The 24,593-nt window shown below is 33.0% G+C and overlaps 1 protein-coding gene across 3 annotated transcripts in view; it reads left to right on the top strand.

Annotated features, from left to right (window-relative positions):
* The window catches only part of Fas2 (neural cell adhesion molecule fasciclin 2), an 85,129-nt gene extending 63,987 nt beyond the window's left edge, over positions 1-21,142 (top strand). The window contains exons 8-10 of one of the 3 annotated variants that reach the window (XM_072530102.1): positions 6,625-6,820; positions 11,927-11,998; positions 20,144-21,142. In XM_072530102.1, coding sequence (XP_072386203.1) covers positions 6,625-6,820; positions 11,927-11,998; positions 20,144-20,252 — 377 coding nt within the window. In that variant the 3' untranslated portion in view covers positions 20,253-21,142. Of the gene's footprint in view, positions 1-6,624; positions 6,821-11,890; positions 11,999-20,143 lie in introns of all 3 variants that reach the window. The other 2 variants (XM_072530101.1, XM_072530103.1) reach the window with 2 other exon arrangements.
* The last annotated feature ends 3,451 nt before the right edge of the window (positions 21,143-24,593 follow it).

The raw sequence follows: 24,593 nt of genomic DNA, 5'->3' as shown, positions 1-24,593 counted from the left end.
TTTTTTTCTATTTTATTAAATGCTAAATTAAAAGATATTCCAATTTCCAATAAAATTCAAGCTCGTTTACCATCTCCCTGTCTATCGACAGAACCTATTTGACACGAACCTATTGTTACATGGATTTCTTCGTAAATGACGAACCGTGGCGCGGTTCCCAATATGAAAAGCTATTACTACCCTATAATAGCATTCAATTCAATGTAAAATCGTATCGTTCAATTCTTCGCCTTTCGACTCTGTATCATATAAGAATTCTTTAAAAACATTATATCTTTATGCGCGAATCAAAAAACTTTTTAATATTTTCGATGTACTTCCTTACTATAATCATCGTAGTCCAAATATTCAACAACAGTATTGACTGACTAGTTCAGAGCTGTCAAATTTTCCCCATCAAGGTTGATATCCGATCTATGAGTAGAAAAACGCTTATTCTTACACATGCACATTATGCACTTTACAGTTAGGAACGTGTGTTATATTCAACATTATTCAATATAAATATTTATTTTTTCTATATTTACTATATATATATATATATATATATATATATATATATATATATATATATATATATATATACATATATATATGTATATGTATATATATAATCGAAATTCACTTTATCTAACAATAAAACACTGAAAACTTTTGTTTTCAAATGCATTTACACTATAGTCTTTAACTGAATAAATTAAGGAGAGGAGAACTGTTTGCCCCAAGTTGGTCATTCAGAATTATGTCTGTATTGTTAATTTGTTAATTCCAATAGATTATAATAAAAATATATTAAAGCCTTTATTTTGATTGTGAGGAATTTGAAATTGGTCATTAAAAGAATGATTAGTTTCTAGAAGGTAAAGTGCGTACGTAGAATCTGTTTTTCTATTATTGAAAGCCCTTTTGTGCTCTCCTATCCGTTTGTTAAAAGTTCTACCAGTTTGACCTATGTAAGCTTTTGGCAGTCGCCACATTTAAGTTTGTGTACACCACTGTGTAACTGCTTTTTCTTTTGCCTCTTGTTCTTCTTAGTTGTTGTTTGTTGTGAAGGCTGGTGTTGTTCCTTTCTTTTTATGTTTTTTGGCTATATTTTTTGATATCTTGCCTGTATGTGTAATCGAGCAGAAGGTACTGGGTTTTTTCTCTGATGGTGGAAGTACTAATGGCTTTCTTATCTAGTTTTTGACTTAAAATTTTTCCACCACCAAAGAAAAAACCCAGTACCTTGTGTTCGATTACATATACAGGCAAGAAAAATAGCAAAACACATAAAAAAAAGAATAACACCAATCTTATAGTCACCACAACAACAACTTAGGCAAATATATTTAATAGCCAAAAGAAACACTTACACAGTGGTGTATACAAACTTAAATGTGACGATTGCCCAATAAATTTCATCGGTCATACTGGTATAACTTTTAACAAACGAATAGCAGAGCACAAAATGGCTTTTAATAATATTAAAACAGATTATACTTACGCACTTCACCTTCTATACCATAATCATTCTTTTAATGACCAATTTCAAATTTTTCATATTCAAAATAAAGGTCTTAAGCTATCTTTATTAGAATCTATAGAAATTTACAAATTACAAAATACAGAATTCTCAATGACCAACTTGAGACAAACAGTTCTCTCCTCCTAAACTTATTTAGTTGAATACTATAAGGTGTAAACGCATACCCAAAATAGATCACTTGAGAAAGGCACTCTGACGAAACAGCTGTAATTATACAAAATTTTTCAGTGTTTTATTGTTAGACTTCAAATTTGTTATATCAGTCTTAAAGACGAATTTTTTTCTGTGTTTTTTGTATACTTTGTGGTTATGATAATTTAGAGCAATGATATATTGTTTTATTTTCAGTTTTAATACCCATTTATCCGATATAAATATTTTTCTGAAACTGGTCATTTACGACATCTTAGTTTTTTCTTATATCTTGTTGAGAATAAATCGCAAGGGGTAAGGTATTTTTATTTTCGTGAGATGTTATATCTTGGTGCACTTACAGTCTTCGAAATGTAACCAGGTAACATCGAATACAGTAAAGTATGATCTACAGTACATGGATTGCGGATGGAGCAAAATAATAGTTTTTCTTACATTCTAATATAAACACCCCTTCTGGTACTCCTTTGGGCGGAGCAGAAAAGGAAGGATCAGAAAAATATTCGTTGATAATATCGAATAAGATATGAGGAACATGGTAGTGCGTGCTTGGCGGAGAAAGGCGATTGATAAGCAAACTAGATAAAGTTATTAGAGGTTGCTACTACCTACATAGGGTTTTAATGTCAGAATAATGCGTGAATAACAAAGGTAAAATGTAATGGGCATGTCTTGCAAAGAGGAAAACAAAAATAAAATAGGTATATCTATGGAAGGCAACGGTTGCCTGGCAATAATTTAATAATTTTCCATAAAACTTATATACAAGGGGTTAGTACTGACAAGAGATTTTACAAGACAATTTGTATTACAGTAAATGTTTAATAGCTGTTGGCATTAATCTTTGAACTATCACCCGAGAAAGGTGATTGACTAGGACATGGCTTACATATGTGAATAAAGTAAAGTTGTTTAGTTCTTCGTATGGAATTTTATTTTCAAGAAATTGTGCCAATAGCTGACGACCTTTAATGATGATAGCTAGAGAAATTTTGATAACGGATTTATATTTTAAGTAGCTCTATGTTAGAAAAACTACTTATTTCAATCCATATACTTGTGTAAAAATTTAATTTGTAGCCCCATTATACTTTATAAAAACTGTTTTCCAGAAACTGTTGGCAGAAAACATTCGTTGCGTGTATAAATATAAGTTTTTCTTCAATATTAGACTTTATTAAACTTCTTGAACATAGAAAAAAGCATTTTCATTTTCTTTATCGTCACTGAAATTAACTTTTAAAACGACACTCTTATACCTGTTACTAAATGTCAAAGGACCAACCTGATTCTTCTTAATCGATCTTTCGTTGTTTTTGTTATCTTCGCAACTGTGTTCTATATTTTTTATAAGTAACGTCGCACAATTTTTGAGTACTCTGCTAGCGACACCACACTATCAAATTTGTTACACCGATCCCCTCTCAATCCTGTTCATCCCGAACAAAACTCTCATCCAGTGTGAGATAGGGCTGTATACAGTCAAGATGAAAATCTTTATTTTTCTGTCTTTTAAAATAGTCACCGGCTGTCAGTATATACCTATTTCTTCTATTATTTTCGTCAAATCTTTTGATGTATTAATACTGATTAGTAGCATACTATCTATTTGGACGTGGGCTGTCTACAATCCTGTGTCTCTTTGATGGCCCTCCTTGCGCGTGTTTTCCAACTGGCTTTCCATTGAAATCAGAAGTCTGTATTCTTCTATTCTTCTCTCGTGACTATACCAGTGACACCGTTTTTGTCTTCCCTACTGTACTACATCTTGCACCGCAAGTGCAAGATTTTACATGTTTTAAATAGTCTCTTCTAGTTTTGCTTATTGTGCTTTTTAATATATTCATATCCGCTATTCTCAGCATAGTTTTGGTTTTATTATTGTATTCTTCCGTTTCTGTTCCATCTGTCATAATTAATCTAATGTAAGTCATGTACATTCTAATTCTATTTTTTTGCCCATTCTCATGCGTTTATGGCTCCAATTTGTATATCATCGACATCCTGACACAGTTGCTTTGTTGATAAGTCTTTTTAAATCTTTTGCAAGATCGTGTGCACTGGAGAGATCAATTTCTAGATAATTTAACTATGATATGTGTTCTACAGTTACGCTGTTAACACTGGTTTGGATCTTATTGGATCTCTAGCTATGGTTTTGTACTTTGCCTTCTGGATTGATGTTCATAGTTGTGTTGAATACTTTCCTAATCAAATTTATACAGTTGTTTCCCTAATTCGTCCTCGGTTTAGGCTATAACTACCGCATCATCTACCGAATCAATGCTGATTCGTTTGTTCATATAAATCTGTTACCTTTTTTTGTTTTCGAGAAAGATCCAACCACATGTACTGCGGATCTACTGAATATAGCTCCGACGTTGTATTGCTTCATGGCACCAAGGGCTCATCTTAGAGATTCCTTGTTTATTAAGTATTCTGCACATCTGCAATGTGCAGATGCTGTATTTACATCATATTGATACCTATAAATAAAACCGCTGCTTTAACTTCTTTCATCAAATAACGAGAAGCAGGTTACGCCTTCTTGTTTTTTTAAATTAATATTTTAGTGATATTAAGTTTAATAATGACTATCGCGTATAACCTAACTTCTCATCAGCAGGTGTTCAGACTGACACTAGAGTCAATTCAAATACCTATATCCTGTATATGAACTCTTTTTCTGTTCCTGAATAGATTATAATGGTAAATTGGACAATTTCCTGGCATCCAAAATGTTATGGCATTCAAATAAAAAGTACTTATATGGCAAGAACAAAAAAGTAAATACCAAACAAATAGTATCAATATACAAATTATGATTTATTATACTGTATGATGCAAATCTATGGAATAAATTCATTATTTCAGAAACAGACGACATTGAAAAATCCTAAAACACTTCAATTTTAATTTGTGAATGGCCGTCATTTGCTATGTATGTGTTGGACATTATGTCATCAGTATTGGCGTAATGACGTAATCAATGATGTTTTTAAATATAAATCGAGGTCACGGGATACTTTATTCTCCTAATCGCCTTTGCATCGATGTATCATTCGAATATTTATTTCTACAGGGTTAACCAAAATTATGTACGAGTTAAGTAAAATGGAATTACAATAAATACTCCTTCACTGAACTAGATTACAACAAGGACCGCCACTGCGAATAAAACAAAGTTGTGTTTTTTGCTGGCTCCGAAAAAAGAAATACATTGATTGATTACAATGCTACATTCTAATCTGAAATTAATTACTTAAGTATCAGTCAAATGTTCAAAGTTATTTTTACAAAAATATTTAAATTCATATTCTCATTGACTGGTCGTTATTGCCAATGATCTATGAATCTGTCAACTAATCGACGTCAAATTTTTACTGTTACGAGTTTTTTGCCGACATTGAGTGAAGAATGAAACTTACAGAAACAGAATCGAGATTTTAATCATGATTGACTGTGGAGATAGAGTGAGGACTCAGGTAGAAATTCGTAATTTATTTAATGCTAAATACTAAAGAAATCGAAAACGGACCAGTTTGAGGCAGGTCGCACTAAATATTAATGTCCACCAATCAACTGTTGTTAGAGTGCTAAAAAAGGAGAAGTGGCATCCGTACAAAGGTCCAGGAGCTGTTCGAAGATGAGTTTGATAGAAGAATCGAATTCTGCGAAAGCATTATGGGACGATGTAACAGAGATCGAGAGTTTGATAGAAATGAAACTTTTTTAAGTTGAAGCGGATTTTATGCTCAACGGTCACGTAAACCGCCAGACATATCGATACTGGGCAAGTGAAAATTCACATTGGATGCAAGAATATAGGACACAATATTCTGAGTAGGTGCATGTTTGAGCTGGCATTAAAAAAAGTCATATTATAGGGCCATATTTTTGTGGGGAACACTTAATTCTTCAACGTTATATGGAATTTCCTCAGGATTATCTGATGTTCCAGCTGAATCAGCTATTTCCAACTAGAAATGATTTGTGGTTCAAACAGGATGGGGCTCCCCGACACTACGACGTTGTGGTACGAAATTACTTAAATAACGATTTCCCAGCTAGGTCGATAGGTAGAAGGGGATCTATCAAATGGGCTCCAAGTTCTCCAGGTTTGACTCAGTTAGACTTTTTTTGAGGATGTTTGAAGAGCAAACGGAAATTGCACAAATAACTCCTGAAATCATTGAAAACGTTAGGAAAGACTGCCCGTTTTTCTCATTGTATCATGGCTGAAGGTTGTCAATTTCAACATTTATTATAATTTGATTGTATTTTTCTAAACAGTAAGATTGTAAGCTAATGGTATCAGTAAACCAACATAATTGCGTCATTGCATGGGCGATTAGGAGACCTTCCAAATGGGGTGTCTCGTGACCTCGGTGTGTATTTAATAAAATCATCGATTACGTCATTACGCCAGCACTTATCATGTAATGTTTAACACCTATAGCGATTGATGGTCATTCGGAAATTAAAATTGAAGTGTTTTTTCTAAAGTCTCTTGTTACTGAAATAATGAATTTGTTCCATAGATTTGCATCATACTGTATATGTATTATGTATGTATGTATAATTTTTCTCACATGTGCTATTATTCCCATAATGAGATTGAAAAACTAAGATGTCAGAGATTACCAGCTTCGATATACTTACTATTTGGATATTTCAAATAAACATGAAGTATGAGTGTAAACTGGTGTTGAGGTGCGTTTCTGTGAAGAGTTGCCGTAGCTTCTTTGGTTATATAAAATTAACTGTAACAAGAGTTCTAAGTGTAAACATAGTGCTACGATTAAAAAGAGCTTGAACGAGAATGTGTACTCGTGTTAGCCTACTACTCCAAAATTGGGGGAGCCCAGATGAAGTATCAAACTATTATTAGAATTTTTAAAAGAAAGTAGCATATTAGTCTTTATGTATTTTGTGTTTTTTAGGATTTGATCCCATTGCACCCGTTCGTCATCCTGCCATGAGTAGCGCCGCTATTATTGGTATAGCTGTTGCCGTTATTATCGTGGTTCTTATCGTTATGGATATAACCTGTTTCTTCATAAACAAAGTGGGCATAATAGCTTTATGCTTTAATTCTAGATCAAAACAAAGTGACGAAGACGATCCTAAGTTGGGAAGGTATGTTGACCTTAGTTTTATGTATTTGATTGACATTTACGATTCATATTTAACTCACATTTATTTTACTTTATTTTTAATTTGCATAAGAAAGGTGCTGGCATTTACAGGTATAAAAAAACAGGAAGTTTGGTCTACAATTTTGGTATAATAATGCCGAAATTCAAAAATAGCACGGCAAAATTGTGTGAAATCTCTGTTAGTACTAAATAATAACCAGTCGGAATGTACAAGCACTTTTACAGATATATAAATTTTGATGTAATAATGCTTTTTAAGTTAATCAGATAATTTAAAGTATAAACAAGATGCCCTTAGTTGATAAAAATAATTAAAATCATCGTGTTGGGAACTTTGTTGGAAATAGCACCGTTTAAGCATGCCATTAATGAAATACTTAAATGAATATTAAAAGCAGATTATCTAAGTGAAGTTGAAGTCTAAAAAGTTTCTATCTAAATATTTGTGCTCTGGCCACACTAATAAATTTCGCGCTAATGGATTCATAAGATAGTAGGTCGAAGATGGCCGTGCTAAAAAGGCTAAAAAAATTGGAATAGAATCGAGAAATTGTGTGGAGAAAATATTCCAATTAATTATATAGACTAAACGTGACCAGATACGCATGAACCAGAAGAAAATGGAGATTGTGAGAAACATGAGATTGTGCTCCACTGCAGACTTAGAGCAACGAAGATAGACGCTCATAGTTCTAGTCCTTAACAAAAAAGTTTTTCTTGATTCAAACTGTGGTACAATGCTTTGGTTTGTTCAGTTTTGCAGTATGCGTCTAGTGTATGGTCCTCATATTACAAAGTTTATATCAATACCGTTCAAAATGTTCAGCATCGATTTCCGAGGTTCATCGCTTATACAATAAACTCCATTTTTTTTCCTGTTTCCAAGTCTGCTAATTTTTATATGTAGTATAAAATATAGTAATATAGTATAAACAGTATGTAATATAAAGATAAAACGGTATAACAACAATGAATTTAGATCCAAGATCCATAATCACCCAGTGTTTTACCACTTGACCAAACCTTGTTTCCACAGCGGTCATCAGAATTTGACAGTTAAACAATGTGATTATTAGCTCCTCTATCGAGTGGATTACATGAGTGTCTATATTCTTTGTTTAGAGGCAATGCATATATGTGTACGGAGGATCGCTCTAGAAAGTACCCTTTAGGCCATCACGGACTCAGTATCTAAAACATTAAGACCTGACACATCTAGAGATTGTAACAGCTGGAACAACGGAATGCATGGTGATTACTACACACATTATGCCTGTAAAACGAACCCTATGTCGAACCCTACTAAAAATATCATCATAAACTAGTGTGAGTTAACATAAAATGAAATTGCTCAAATCGCAAGAGGTGCTATCTGATATACTGATAGATCAAAACACGGGAGGGAGTAGGAATATCAGTTACTGGTCCTAAGACCAGACTGTCGATAGCCCTCAGAAATACTCCCACAATATTTAATGAGTAACTGTTAGCAATTGATTTTTGTGCTCAACGAGTGTGTGAAAAATGCTTCAGTTTAGCCAAAATGAGTCCATAACAACTTCGAAAACAGTTCCTTAAGCAGCTATTGGAGTCCAACAAAGTTAACTTTGTTATGGGTGCTAGGGCATAAAGGAATTACTTGTAACGATATTGCTGATATTATTTTTTAAAGAATGAGCTAATCTGACCAGATCCATTCTGCGGATGGAGAAAAAGGAGCATAGTGGAGGACGTCCGAAAATGGAAAAAATAACTTAATGTAGCTAACTGGGAAAACATTGCAGGGCAAATGCAAGCAAAAAAGTGATTACAATCTTCTGCTAGCTATACAAAATTATTCATTATGCAAAAGTATTCTCACTCCACTCACTCATATATTGTACTTGGTAAAATTGGCAAAGTGAGCAGGGCAACATGCAGATTCTAAGAAAACGCAGAGGAAACGGTCGGATATATTATTTTCAACTGTTGGCTAATGTCATAAATACCTCTAAAAGTGATTTAAGTACCTACCAAGTAAGAAATGTATCTCCAAAACGGATGTTTAGGCTTCCTTAGATGCCTATATCGGCTGAACTGAACATAGATTAGAGTATATATAAAATATCTATCAGCTAGTAGTGTGGAAAGATCTAGGATGCTAAACGACCCTTACGATGCATTGTAAATGTTCATCCTGTAAAAGTGTTATTGTTACAAGGTTTAAAAGTCCTGATCTGGCGTGTTGATACAACAGATGCTTATAAAAGAAAAATAAAAAATGAGGAAGAAAATATATTCACAAAAAGCAAAAAAACGACGCGATCATTAAACAAAGCTAGCACAAAAGATGAGAAACTAAACCTAGTAATAGGGATGGTAAAAAGACTGACAAGAGAAATTAGAGTATTGACGAATGAACAAAAAGAGCAGAGATGAGAATGGTAAAAGATCATTAATTAATTAATGAGGAATGAAGACCAAAAAATAAAAGAAGAGAGTGAATACATCAAAAGGAGGTTTGGAGGAACAAATAATGTAGAATGGTTAGAACCGGGAGTAGAATGGTAGAACCGGGAAAAGAAAAAACAATTTAGTAATGTTAGGATTAAAAATAGATTCTGAAGACAAAGCAAAAGTCATGGAGAATATGATAAACACTACTTTGCAAATACATATAAAAGTAGATACATATCGATACATACAAATCGAAATCGGAAACATACACAAAAAAAGAAATGGTTATTAAAAACAAAAACTGAAACACAGGAAAATGAAATTCCTCTAGTTGGCTGTATACCATGAATCATAAAAACCTTATTTAAAAAACTTTATAAAACAATATATTATATACCTTTTATTAAGGTTTTTTTTTAATAAAAGCTGGGAGAACTTACAGAGGAAGAGATCTACCTACATAAATCATGATATGACTACAAAGGAGCATGAGCGAATAAGAAAAATGAGAAGAAACATCTAAATGGAAAGATGTAAATATTAGTTATCTCTCTCTCCAATGGTGCTACAGCCCAAATCGAGCCTTCGTCTCCTCCAAACTATGCCTCCAACCTTGTCGGCCCCGTGCTGATCTTCTCCAGGTTCTCACGTCTAGCAAATTTTGCGCTTCCGATGTCACTTCATTCTCCCACCTTTTATGTGGTCTTCCTTTTGGTCTTGCGCTTAGCATTTTACTATCTAGAGCTCTTTTTGGCAATCTTTCTCACTACATAACCAGCCCATGTCCAATTGTTTAGTCAGAACCTAAAAGAATATCCTCTCCACAAATATTTTCTTCTGTCCGATTCGTTGAATTATGAGTACAAGAAATTCTAAAGGTCATGGCAAATAAAATTTCCAGTGGGATTTAATAGGTTAAAACATCAATGGTAAATAAATTGGAGGGCTTTGAAATGTGGATCTACCGGAGAATCCTCAAGATTTCATTGATATCGCCTACCTCAAACGAAGAAGTGCTGTAGAGAATAGGTAGGGAACAAGAACTTTTTTCAACACAGTGAAAGTTAGAAAAACATCATACCTAGGCCACATAATGAGAAATAATAAGTACTAATATGCTCAACTAATAGTGAAAGGAAAGATCGAGGAAAAAAAGAGGGGACTAGGGAGGAAAAGACCATCATGGCTAAGAAACAGCTTAAGGCAGATACGAGTTTGATATTGTAGTAGCCAACCTCCATTGAGGAGAGGACACTTTAAGAAGAAAAACTATACCATAGAAGCATCCCCGAGCAATGAGAAATCCATTATAGACTATTTGATCACAGAGAAAATTTGAAAACGAAAAAGATGTAAAGGTAAATATTCTTACAAGTGAAATATGTGGGACTCCAGAAATCACAAATATATATCCAAAGAAAAGCAAATGGTGGACGCCAGAAATAAAATCAAAGGTCAAATATAAGAAATATATGCTGAAAAAATACTTGAGCTAAGTCAGAGAATGAATTACCAAGTATATAAAATTGCTATTAGAAATGAAGTCAAATATACAATCATAAACGCAAAAGAGAAAACTGGGTAGAATTTGGACATACGTTAAATGAAAACTATCTGAGTAATCAAAAGCTATTTTATGGCACACTGAAACAGCTTCGACAAAAGAATCCACATAGACTGAACAACATTCGAGATAAACGAAGTCACTTCCTGGCTACAGCAAGTGACTACTTCGAAGAAGTAGAAGAATTCAAAGAGGAACACCAAGAAGAAATAAAAGAGGGAGAAGATTACGATAATGAAGATGAACTGGAACTAAAAGCAGTGATGCCCGAAATCACGGAAGCAATGGATAAGCTAATAAAAGTTGGTAAAAAAATATCAGTAGAATATGAGCAAACGTAATATTTATTGTTTTAATTTTAGTAGAGTTAGTAAGCTTTAGCGTTAATTAGCGACGCGGCGTAATACATTACTAGCATAATATTTTCTCACATAAACTACACTGCTTGCTAACATGCTTATTTTGTATTTGTACATTGTATATTGAATTAAAGGCAGTTTGTTCGTTGAGATCCGACAGCAGTATCCCTTAAAAGATATGTAAGTGACATAAAAAAGAAAACTAGTAAATACCTAGAGCAAGACAAACGGTGGAAAGAACCAAAAGATTCAACAACTGAACATTTTGCCTTCAGGCAAAGCTATTCCGAATTTAGGGAATCACCGTAATCTAAGTCCTGTTGGAAAAACTGAGATCAAGTTAAGACAGTAACGTAAGAAAAATGTATATCTTGAAATTTTTTAGAAAATAGTCCAAACAGATAAGAGCGGAAAATATTTAACCAGAACATAATTAGCAAACAACCTTAGGAACAAGTAACTAAAGGAATTTTCAACTATCAGCAGAGTCAAATGGAAAGGGAGTAGCGCTTGGATGTACGTGGTCTTAACAAATGTGGAATATCACGTGTCTCTATCTAGTATTTTCACAAAAGATAATTGTTTTTAAGTATCTGGTGGAAAGGTTCTTTATAGACCATTATCAATATGTATTATATAAAAGTAGTATATTAGAGCTTATTATTACACATACATACCAAGGGAATTTTAGTTTATACAGTTGGCGTTTTCCCGTGCCTTATTGCAGTTACAAGGCAGCGCCGGCTCACCCTAGCAGCTTGAATCTACCGCAACCAATTAAGTTGACAACGAGTCCCATGTAAGCAATTTAAAGTTATAACGTGTGGGGTATAAGTTTTGAGAAAAGTCAATGAATAACATACTGAAGAACAAAATGAAAACTATCTACCAAACTAATAGCTGATCATAGTCCTCAATTACACGCGTTTTGATTAAGATTTATCCCATCTTGGATTGGGCCCTTTCAGTTCCGTTTCCTTAAATTTTCTCTAACACAATTGTTATTTATTATAAGATCTCCATCTGCTGGCATAAAGTTATCGACACATGAGCTTGTGAAACCTTTGGGAGATTTCCTTCTCTAGGTCTTAAAGTTATTTTCTTTTACCAATTACAGTTCTTTGGTATAACGATGCGATACAATCCCAATTCACAATATTATATAATTTCTACTCTGATTTAACTATTTTAAGAGCGTCGAAATTCCAGATATTTCGCGCAAAACTAGACAGGTGTAGACATTTCTATATACAACACTGTATATAAAGCTTGGAATTCGTAACTTTTATTTGAACTCTACTGTCTTAGTCAAAATATACACGTATTTTAGTGTATTTCAAAATTTCAAGTTTCGTTTCTTTGTGTGTCACACGTTGGTTAAACCACAGACGTAATATATTAAGGTAGACTGAGCAATCTATAGAGCAAAGTTTTTTTTTCGTTGCTCGTCTTACATCAAGTATAGCAGCGTCCCTTTTGGTGGGATGAGAGACAGTGGGGAGTTGCAATGCGCTAGAGAGAGAGGCAGATCGAACAACCGCAAAATATGTTGTCGTCACTGCTCGTTGCTAGAATGCTCAGTCTATGTTAATACATTATGTCAATGGGATAAACATAGATAAAACACAACTAATGTTGTAGATATTCTTGAAACTTTTTTGTTTTTACATTTTAATCTGTAACTATCGAAACAATTTTTACGCTTATTAATGAAAGTGATCCGTAAGATTTTTTACCTGCTTTATGGTAACTACATTAGCCATAAAAATAGTTAAGAAATAAATTCAGAACAAACTTTATCTCAAATCTTAAATCCCATACGTTATGTTTGCCAAACATGCATGGTTGTCAAGTGTAAATTTGGAGATTTTTGTTGTGTATCTGTATTATTTTTGTACTGGTTGGGCTTGTAGTGAAATTTAGCATATTGGTTTTATGAACCATACAAATTAAAGAAAATATGGTTAATCCAGTAAAATAAGGCAAAAAAGTTGTCAAACCTCGGAATGAAAGATAATAAGCCGAAAATTTGCATACGTCTTTATTTTGATGGTATAAAACTTACCTCAAAAGTCTCATATAATCACGTGTCCGCGACTTAAGATATTAAAGGTCAAAGGTCACGAAAATGAGTTTTCTGCAAATATCTCGTTTCCCTTACACTTTATGACATTTAAGGTGGTAAAAAAAATTGTAGAATGGAAAATTCTCTTCAATTTTTGTCTCAAGTACTTTTATGTACCTTTAACCTTTCTTAAGATAGAGCGCAAAGAGTGGGGGACCGCTTACCTGTGTATACGGTAACGCGAAGTCAGCCAGTAGGATTTAATAAATAATAAGTTATATAGTGAATTATTCACTTAAAATACTATTATTATCATTAAATTTTTATTATTTATTATTTAATAAACTATATTTATAGATATTAATTATAAAATATATATTTTTTATATAATATTTATTTTATTTTTAACAAACATACAATATTAAATAAAATACTTTTCGTCCATATTACTACGAATATTATATCTCGAAATACAAATCTCTTGTACGGCGGTTGCTGTTTCTGCGAAGCTGTAGCAGATGCTCCTTTGTTATATATGACCTAATCGTTTTTTTTAATATGACTTTCTACACACCGTGGCGAATGAGTTTGGGACTTCTATGTATATACGCACAATAGCGGTGGAGGGATATTTCACTTGATGATGGGAATGGCAGGGTAGAGCTATTTCTCTGCGTTAGTATTTCTTTACCGAAAAAAATTTATTTTATCATTCAGTTGAAAACGACATCTTAGCATCGACAGACGTATAATTTTGAGTGAATATTTTTAATTGCAATGGCTGATTTGTGTTTTATTTGTAACAAGTTAATATCAGAAGGTGTCTCTGTGAGTGTTGTGCGTGGCTTACAAACATTAAAAACTGCAAGTATTGAAAGAAATGACGTATGAATGTATCAAGTCTTCCACCTTTAAGTGCAGCAGCTCGTCAGCATATCATTCGTGTCTATTATCAGACCCAAATTTGGTTGGGAAATAATTTAGAATCCCAAGAATTCGGCTGGGTAATGCAAAATTAATTTCTGGAACCAATAACAACATTATTACCGCCAGCACCAGAAGAACTGCTGAATACAATATTTTACAATTGCAAGAAAGGTTGTGGTTCTAATTGCGGATGCAGGAAATCAGGATTGCAATGTACTTTAATTTGTGGGCAGTGTAATGGACAATCATGTCTAAACGCTTCATCAACTTCAGATGATTTCAATGAAGAAAGTGAATATGCACCTGATATTCTTGAATATTTTTATTCTGATACTTTAATAAACGAGAATGATGATGATGAATCCGATATTGAGCAGTCAGAGGAAGAAGAAGAAGAAGAAGAAGACGATGAAGAAGAAAATTAATACAAAAATATTAACCATACATAATAAAAGAATATATATTATATTTGTCACTTTAATAAATCGATTATTGGATATAAATAAATATATAATTTAAAAAAATAATAAATATGATTTTTTCAGTATTTAATTAAATATAAAAATGATTATTGTTGAATTCTGCACTTGATATTAATTTATCGTATATACAGCTGTTAAAAATATCATTAAAGTTCATTTGAAATATTTCATTTAATATTGTATGTTTGTTAAAAATAAAATAAATATTATATAAAAAATATATATTTTATAATTAATATCTATAAATATAGTTTATTAAATAATAAATAATAAAAATTTAATGATAATAATAGTATTTTAAGTGAATAATTAACTATATAACTTATTAATTATTGAATCCTACTGGCTGACTTCGCGTTACCGTATACACAGGTAAGCGGTCCCCCACTCTTTGCGCTCTATCTTAAGAAGGGTTGAAGGTACATAAAAGTACTTGAGACAAAAATTGAAGAGAATTTTCCATTCTACAATTTTTCTTACCACCTTAAATGTCATAAAGTGTAAGGGAAACGAGATATTTGCAGAAAACTCATTTTCGTGACATTTGACCTTAAATATCTTAAGTCGCGGACACGTGATTATATGAGACTTTTGAGGTAAGTTTTATACCATCAAAATAAAGACGTATGCAAATTTTCAGCTTATTATCTTTCATTCCGAGGTTGCATCCTTATTTTACCGGACTAGGTGTAATTTTGTTTAAAACTGTTATTTTTTTTGAAAGAATTTTTGTGAAATTTGTGTAGAGTTTTCTAGTGGCATGTTTAAGTTAAATATTTTATTTATATGGGATTAAACCACAATTGATTGTAATAAAAATTACATTTTACATTTATATTTGACGTTTCGATTTCCAATTGGGAAATCGTTTTCACAAAGGTATAAATTAAGAATTAAGAAATTGTTAACCTATAGATGTTTATCATTGGCGTCTTATGGCAGAATTTGACAGTTGATGTTCTTGGTCTCGATCATGTAGGCAAATAGCCATGTTTTTTGAGTTGACATTCTGATGGCGAAGTTGCACTCTCGGATTGATATCGAGTTTTGATTTTTGTGTGCTTATGTAGTTCATTGTAGATGGTATATCTCTGAACTTCTATTAATCCACTAATTTTGATATATTCTTATTGTCACTTCTTTCAGTATTGCTAACCAGAACTTGCTTGATTCCGTTGATGGATTTGCTACAAATGTTTCTTCATTAAGTAAGATGAGGTCTGCTTCTTTGATGTTTCTCTTTTTCATGTCTGTTTCTTTCATGACTATTGAAACACCTTTCCTTTGTATTATGTGCTCATTGACCCAGACATGTTTGCATATCGGGGATCTGTCGAAGTCCCTGTTTTTAATGTGTCATTTATGCTCATTTATCCTAACACGTAGTGGTCTTGAGGTTTCTCCCACATAAAATTTGTTGGATTCACATATGAGTGATATATTTTATAAATGCGGTTTTTGACCTCTCCTGTGTGTTGTTTGGTTTGATTCTGAATAGAATAGAGTTTCTTTAAATGCAATTGATGCATACTCTACTATCACTATACTATATTATCACTAAAAGTAATAACAGTAGTAGTAAGTGGTTGTATTCTAGCACACCCTTGTCGTTTTTTAAGTCATTAACTTTGTACGTCTATGCTGGTATCTGTCCAATTTTACGTTTTTGCGAGTAAAACGCCGATGTGGTCGTTGTATCTTTTAGGAGAGCTACATAGACTTCCTTTATCTACCATCTTTCTTTATTCGATATATTAAAAATGTCACACTACTTAATTCTACCTAATAATATACTTCTTTGAATGTCTTCAATATTTTTCATGTTTCTGGAAGATGTCTAGTGCACAGAAGATTTGAAACCTTTTTGGAACAACTAATTCTTTTTTTTCAGATACGGTTTCATATACAGTTAACAATCCATTTTTCATTTCGTTTCAAATTAATACAAATAAAATTCCAAATGTTTTAATTTTTGTTTGCGGGGAGCATTTTGCACAGCCTAGAGACGAGAGATGAAGATCAAGTTGTCGTGTTTTGTGAAAACGTAAGAAAGAGATGTGACCATGATCGCAATTTTTATTGAAATATTTTATCTTCGGACGACAAATATCTTTTTCCTTAAAGACTATCTGATAACAAAGAATATAATTTATTGGTATAGGGCGAGTAAGCATTTATGTATCTCTGTAAGGACACAATTTTTCCAGAAATTAAATCTGTGTTCTCCTTTTCCAGAAATTAAAAGTTTGGTAGTAATTGTCCTAATATTTGGTTATTAGTATGACATTCATTATATTATGAGGGACATCATTCGATTTCTCTCGATGAAAAGCTTTGTTAGCTTAACCGCAAAAGTTTTGCATGACCAAAAATTATGCTCATTTTGATAGTTGATTTTCTCGTAAACGGATTTACGGATTTGGCTATTTTTTTTATTATTCTAGACTTTTTCTTTATTTATACAGTTGGGCAAAGGTTTACCCAAACTTCTCTTTTGAGCTTATACCGAGTGGAAGAAAAAAATGTTTGTCTTATGTTAAGTTTGAGACACCTTTGTAGGGAGGACAAGGTTCAAAGGCGAGTGTACATCAAAACCATATTGTAGTCCATATTTTGTGAACTTTTTGTTTTTTTTTAATTACTATGATATCTTTAAAAACAAAGAAACTAGGCGATTTTATCCTTTAACATGTGTTTTAACAATATTTAATTAACAATAAAAAATAACAACAGTTAACAAAACTTTAAAAACAGAAAGAAACATACCGTGAACTAATATCGCGTGTTTTTCCTATACTTCTAATAAGATCGACCATCGATATGATCAACGCGATCATCAATGACAAATAAGAGTTATTTGTCAATCAGTTGAGCGATATGCATAGGCAACATTAGAGAGACCAGATTGTTTAATGGAAGCTCTGTGATGTTTTGGGGTGGACTTTCATTAACAGCAAGAACATCATCTTCTGGATCATCATTATCAGTGAAAAATTCTTCCTCTTCTTGTGGTGCCTATCCGTTACGGATGTTGGCTACTAGCATGGCAATTCTAACTTTATTGACCGCAGCTCGAAATAGTCCTGAAGTGGTCAAGGAAAAACATTTTCGTAAGTTCGTAAGATATTCTAGCTTGCTCTGTTTCACTGTGGATATAATTTAACATGTTTTATCCATCAGACGTAGAACCTCAATGTTTGTTATTCGGTCCACCCAGGAGATCCTTAGTATCCGTCTATAACACCACATCTCAAACGCCTCAAGTTTTCCCATGGATGCCTCGGTTAGTGTCCATGATTCCACCCCATAGAGCAGCACTGTAAACACGAAGCATCTCAATAAACGGATTTTCGTTTTTAAGGGTAGGTCGTGGCTCTTAAATATCTTACTCATTCTGACATATGCTGACCTGGCTTTTTCAATTCTTTGTTTTATCTCAACTGAGTGGTCCCATTGGTCGTTTATGAAGGTTCCTAAATAGTAGTAACGGGGCACTTGGAGTATTTGTTGCTGATCTACCAGTAATTGACTAGGTGGAATATGCTTCTTACTGATGACCAGGTGCTTTGTTTTCTTGATGTTAAAATCAAGCCCGTATTCTTGACTGATTCTCCACAATTGCGTTACTAGTGTCTGTAAACCTTCTAAACTGTCTGCAAAGAGGATGGTGTCGTCTGCATATCTGATGTTATTCAGGTGATATTTATGAGAATACCCTCTTCGATATGCTCTAATAATACCTGAACCGCGAACAAGGCTTCTTTTGTGAAAAATTCAGGGTGCAAATTCTTCCATGATTTGTTAATTAGAGATACCTTCTCGTCGGCCCAGCAATTAGCCAAAAGCAAAGAATGTCCTCTACAAACATCGATTTTAATGTGTCGATGTTTTTGTCAGAACATAATGAAAGACAGTTAACCAAAAGTGATTTGCGGTAATTTAACTTCACATTTTGTAAAACGTTCTGATCCATTGGTTGTATACAGGCCGTCGTGTTAGCTGGCAGGAACATTGCAAAAATGCTGCTGTCTTCACAGATAACTTCGTCTGCTGATGGATACCCAGGAAAATTATCTAACAATAAAAGTGCCTTAGGAGGCAAGTTAAGAAACAAAATATGGCGTGGACCGCGGGAACAAATTCCGGTTTAATCCACTCAAGAAACAAGTCGTTCGTAACCCAAGCATTTTTTTGTGTACGATAACAAACAGGAAGACGTGTTGATTTAAATGCCCGTGGGTTTTTTGATTTTCTGACAACAAGCAATTGAAGTTTATGTGTTCCAGCCGCATTTGCACAAGGCATGAATGTCACTCTCATCTTCATCATTTTCCTTCCGGAAACCGACTTCTCATTGGCAGAGGCTAAAATATGATCGGACAATAATCGCCAGTACAAACTAGATTCGTCAGCATTGTACACTTGTTCCGCTGTTAATTTTTTTTCTCTAATAACTTTCTATAACTCTAGTTGGAATGGTCCGATACCGGATTCATCATTGGATAGTTTTTCACCGCCCTTTTTTAAACATCTTATTCCGTGGCGATTTTTAAATTGGTCTAACCATCCCCGGCTTGCATTAAACTCGATATGGAGTTTGTAATCTGGTAATGATGAAAAACATGAGCTTTCTCACAAATCATATCACCATTTAAAGGAACATGTAATCGTCTTTGTTGCAAAATCCGTGTAAATAAAACATCTTCTAAAACGGGATTTTCCGATTTCTTCAGTGTTTTTGGTACACTGGGACCACGTTCTGTTAGGGTTACAAACTTTAAGATTTTGTCTTTATTTTTCTTTATGTCGCCCACAGTTGACCTGCCTATACCAAACCTAGCAAGGATATCTGTCACCTTTATCTAACAGTTCTATAACCTGCAATTTATATTTTATTGTTAACATTGAATGTTTACGTGGCGGCGCCATCATGTTAGCGAGCGCGATAAATTGACACTGTACAACACGAAAGGCAATAAACAAAAGATTGGTTGGCTCACGGCAGCCCCGAGCCCCCGTACCTACACCTACGCGCGATACCCATTACCCGGCCGGTTTATAATACTTACAGCGACCATCGAACAAGGAGTCAGGCTTAGCGAGACCCTACTGTATTTCCTATTTTTTTAAAATCGATGTTTCCTTGGATATTTTGGATTTTAATGTTTCAATTTTAGATTCTAGAATTTTTCTTTTGCATGATGGTATTCTTCTATTAGTTGTTTTTTTATTGTTGTAGTATCAATCTATACATTTATTTTTTAAATATATCTGACTATTTAGTAAAACTGCGTTTATTTTTAATTTTGTAATGCTGTTTTTTGCTTTTGTATGTATATATATTTTTGCTCTAATTAGTTGTATAGTTGGTTGACGTAAACATGTTTGATCATGTTATTTTAATTTCTTTTTTTTACATTACCTTTTTAATAAAGCTAACGCACAATTTGATCTGAACGCTTGCTTTTAGCGATGAACGAGAACCGTTACACGAAGCCAACTCTACGACGGTAGAATTTGATGGGAAATCTGTTCAAACTAAGTCTGGAGAATTTATTGGAAAGCATTCAGCAGTCTGAAAAATATACTTAATTTTTCGCCGAAGTATTTAATAAGATTTATGTTGTAAAAGTTAAGTGTATCTATTTTTAAATGAAAATGAAGTATTTTAATAGGTACCTATATTTACCTACTTGCGAATTGTGCCAAAGTAATAAATTTAATAGACAATGTCAATACGACAACAAAGTGAGTAACCTCAATTCAATTAAGTTTAAAGAAGCATTAAAGCGTTTAAATATGAAATGTTTTGACATAATATAATGGATAAACTTAACTTCAGGCCTATACATTTTTTTCTTATTGGCTTACACGAAATTTGTTTGACTAGGAATAGTATTGATGTGGTGTAATAATAAATTCATTAATAGTCTAAGAGTTAGCAAAGCAAAGTATGAAAATACATGAATTTATGGTTTATTCTCTTGCATCTACTACTTTTTATTAGTACGTAGGTGGCTTGACTGGTAAATATGAGTCAATTTTCTAATTGGCTAAGATAATACCGAAAAAGTATTGGTGAGTTGAATATTTTTTTTATAATTAATAATTTAAGATTCTTATAACTATTCAGATAGTTCATGAATATTTTAGTTTTAATCATCTTATTCACTAATATACACTTTGTTCGTTTATATTTGGTAACAGCTGTGCTGACACTAGCAAGCAAAACATTCTGTACTCGGAGGATTTGCTTTAGAAGGAGAAAAATAAACACATAGATGGATAAGTTATATAAAATTTACTTTGTTTTTGGTGTCATTCGCCTTTAACCAGGTAACAAGTAATTATCTAATATCATACTTTTTATTTATATCATCTTTAATATAATGTATTCATGATTGCCAGACGGTTTTACTATTCTCAATAACGTGTCAGATATGTCTTCAGTCTATAAAAACATTGAATATACCCTTTATTTTTGAACATAAATACTTTATGATAGAGGTAATTTTTCCAACTTAAATAAATATATTTCAAAAATTCTGTTTCCCGTATCGGTATTCATATTTTTACTTTTTATTTTTTACTGATATAAAGGGCCTGCGTAGCGCAAGCGGTAGGATGCTTGCCTCGCAAGCCGGTGGTCCGGAGTTCGAATCCTACCGCCGGCAAGAACATCTAGACATTTTAAAAATGTCTATAGGCCTCAGGTCGACTCAGCCTGAATAAAATGAGTACCTTGGGTAAAACCAGGGGAAATAATAGGCGGTTGAAGCGTAGCACTGGCCATATTACCTTCCTTGTATACCGTAGGCCCTAGATATAGCAGACTACCCTGCTATACTCCCAAAGCCGCGACAGCGGTATAAAACGGGAGACTATTATATTATCATCTGATATAACTGCTTTATCCTTATTTATTTTTAGTAGAGCTTGTGCAACTTTATCTGTTTTTTAATTTTAATTTTTAATTGGGGGCTTTTATTTGAAACATACCTTAAGATATGACTATTTTTATTTAACTATAAGTGTAGCCTACTAATTTAAAAATTTCTTCGGATTGGCAAAGTCAATGATTAAACAAGTTGATTCCGATGATATAAACGAAAGATATGCTATTAGAATTTTATTCTGCTATTATTTATACAGGGATAAGTGCCTTAAGAACCGGCAAAATAACGCAAAAGATAGAAAACATAATACGTTGTGAAATAAAAAGAGATGAAAGTAGTAGAGGTGAGAAATTATCGATATTAACCTATAATTTACTTTACATTACATTAGAATTATCGAAAATTTCCCACCTTTAGACGTTAGCTTATGAGCTGGTTGACTTCAGTCATAGTAATACGTATCACGTAATGTACGTAAAAACGGTTTAAGAAGGAGTATGCTTTTATCCAAAATTAAAGTATTGATTGATAATAAACTATGATTTAAGACGTCGCATACACTCTTCTCAATACATAATTATCATAGCTTGTTATTCTGTATTCGTCAACACAGAATTAATTATCAAATTACTACTAATTCCTTCAATCTACTACCTTCAATCAGTTTTTACTTTATGCGAAATTTAAATAATGTAAATGTTCGACGCCATACTTGTAATATTATGACAGAAGTCAACTAGCTCATAAGCTAACGTCTAAAGGTGGGAAACTATCGATAGTCCTAATGCAATTTAATGTAAATTAGAGGTTTCTATCGATAATTTCCCACCTCTACTACTTTCATCTCTTTTTATTTCACAACGTATTATGTTTTCTATCTTTTGCGTTATTTTGCCGGTTCTTAAAGCACTCATCACTGTATGTGTATATCCCAATCAAAAGGTAATGGACCGGAGCAGGCTTGGACTGAAAAACATTTTAGGTTTTTTAAACCAGAAAAAAGAGTGATCACAACAAGGCTAATTACCCTATGAATAGCAAACGATTTTATATAACAGAAAAACAATTTAAATTTAATAATGTTGTGGTAAGAAAAATACAATCGATGTATTAAATTCAATCATGTATTAAATAATAAATATTAATCAAAAAAGTTTTTGTATCGTGAAAAATTACTGAACTCAGTGTGATCAGATGTCTTCTGTTAATACTTTTTAAAATTAATAATAAAAAAAAGATAGTTAGTGGTTGATTTGCACACGATTTTCACCATGCAATTAACTTTTGTATAATATGGCTCATGGCTGCGAAAGGAAGTCATGGCTGCGAAATATTCGAGACTGGACAAACATGACTGTAGACGAATTATTCCACGTTGCAAAAGACAGAGAAGCTTTTAAAAATGTGGTCGCCAACCTCCGTTAATGGGGACGGCATAGGAAGAAGATAATATGGCTCGTTCCCGCCAGTGTTTTTCTGAAAATAGCGAGGCAGTGCTTCGGAAATGTTTTCGACCGCCTGTATGACCAGCCCAAGCCTAGATGTTAGAGAATGAATCATGCTAACGTTACGTGACAAAAAGGTTGCTCTTAGACAGAAACATCAATATTATCCTCATAAAATAAAACGAAATTTATATTGTTTGTGTAAGTGGTACCACATGTCTTTGTCTGGTTTTAAAATATTTTCGTCCGCTTTTGATGCAATGTGATGTAATGTGATGCCTTTGTAATTGGAACATTGTCTTGTATCGCCTTTTTGTGTATTGGTATAATGGTTCCAATTCCCCGTAATGTTATTACTTCGTTTTGTGTCCTACTAATAATTTTATTAAAACGCAGTGTAGTCGTGATGCAACCACGTCATTTTTATTGTAGGTTTATGTCATGCTTCGAAACAAGCTTTCAATGGCTGGTTTGTTCCTATTTTATTATTATTAAGCTTTTATTATTGTCGTGAATTTATTTATGGGTCGGTCAGATAGCCAAGCGGGGCAGGCGACCGACTCACACTCGCTTTACTGTCGAAATGCTTTAGCGGATGATGGTTCGGGCCCTGACCCGGAACAATAAAATAAAAAGGCTAACGTAGTAGTTCAAAATTTTAAAATTAATCTGCCACTTAGACTGGAATACGCTGGTGGATCTGATCGACCTATGGATGATTAGTACGGCAATAGGAGGGTATACGGCTCAGTGATACTCCTCCATAGGTCCCTACTGGAACGGGTAATGCCTAATAAACCTATAACGTTAACTAGCGGCGTGTTATACATTATATCCTCTGTATTGAGCTGAATATATAAGCGTACATAAGTTTAAAAAGAAATTGCTTTTAGAATACTATAATTAGATCCACGTGTAACTAAGACTGAATATTTATGTAAAATCTCGGTTAGCATCAGTTAAAGCAATCCATTTAAATTGGAAACACCCGTGGAAAATTTAAAGTCATTAATCGCTTTTAACCAGTTTTTATGCCTAGAAAAAAGGAACTTCTATAAGTACATGTGTCTAAATGTACTTATAGACAAAATTTGAAAGCTTTGTTTACATTTCCTCATTTCATATTCTGCTCACAACCTGTTTATTGATTTTATTATTTTCTAATACATAGTCCATAATTAATCTTAGACGTCTGGCTGATTAAGTAAATTTGTGTATTTCTTTTTTTCTTATTTATTTATTTGTCATTTTCAGGTCTACATTATTGTTCTCCATGTGGTCTCTCATACGTTTAGGGATTGTATTGTTGCTGACTCCAGATCTTCACATACTGTACTATGATCTGTTTTATTATATAATTCAAGCTGATATCTCTTTAATTGTTTAGAAAATTGTGATTTTCGTCTTTAATGCCTTCTTCGAATATATACAAACCTATTACCGACAACCATCTTTTTTTTGTTATTTTAAGGCTTCCGAGAATTCTTTATTTTTAATGAATGTATAGCTTGTTATTTTTTTCTTTTACATTTTTTCTGGACAACCTGCTTATCGGTTGCCTTCGAATATATTATATAAA

This window comes from Diabrotica undecimpunctata, chromosome 4 (genome assembly GCF_040954645.1).
Source record: "Diabrotica undecimpunctata isolate CICGRU chromosome 4, icDiaUnde3, whole genome shotgun sequence".
Taxonomy (NCBI): domain Eukaryota; kingdom Metazoa; phylum Arthropoda; class Insecta; order Coleoptera; family Chrysomelidae; genus Diabrotica; species Diabrotica undecimpunctata.
This window is presented reverse-complemented; position numbering and strand designations above follow the sequence as displayed.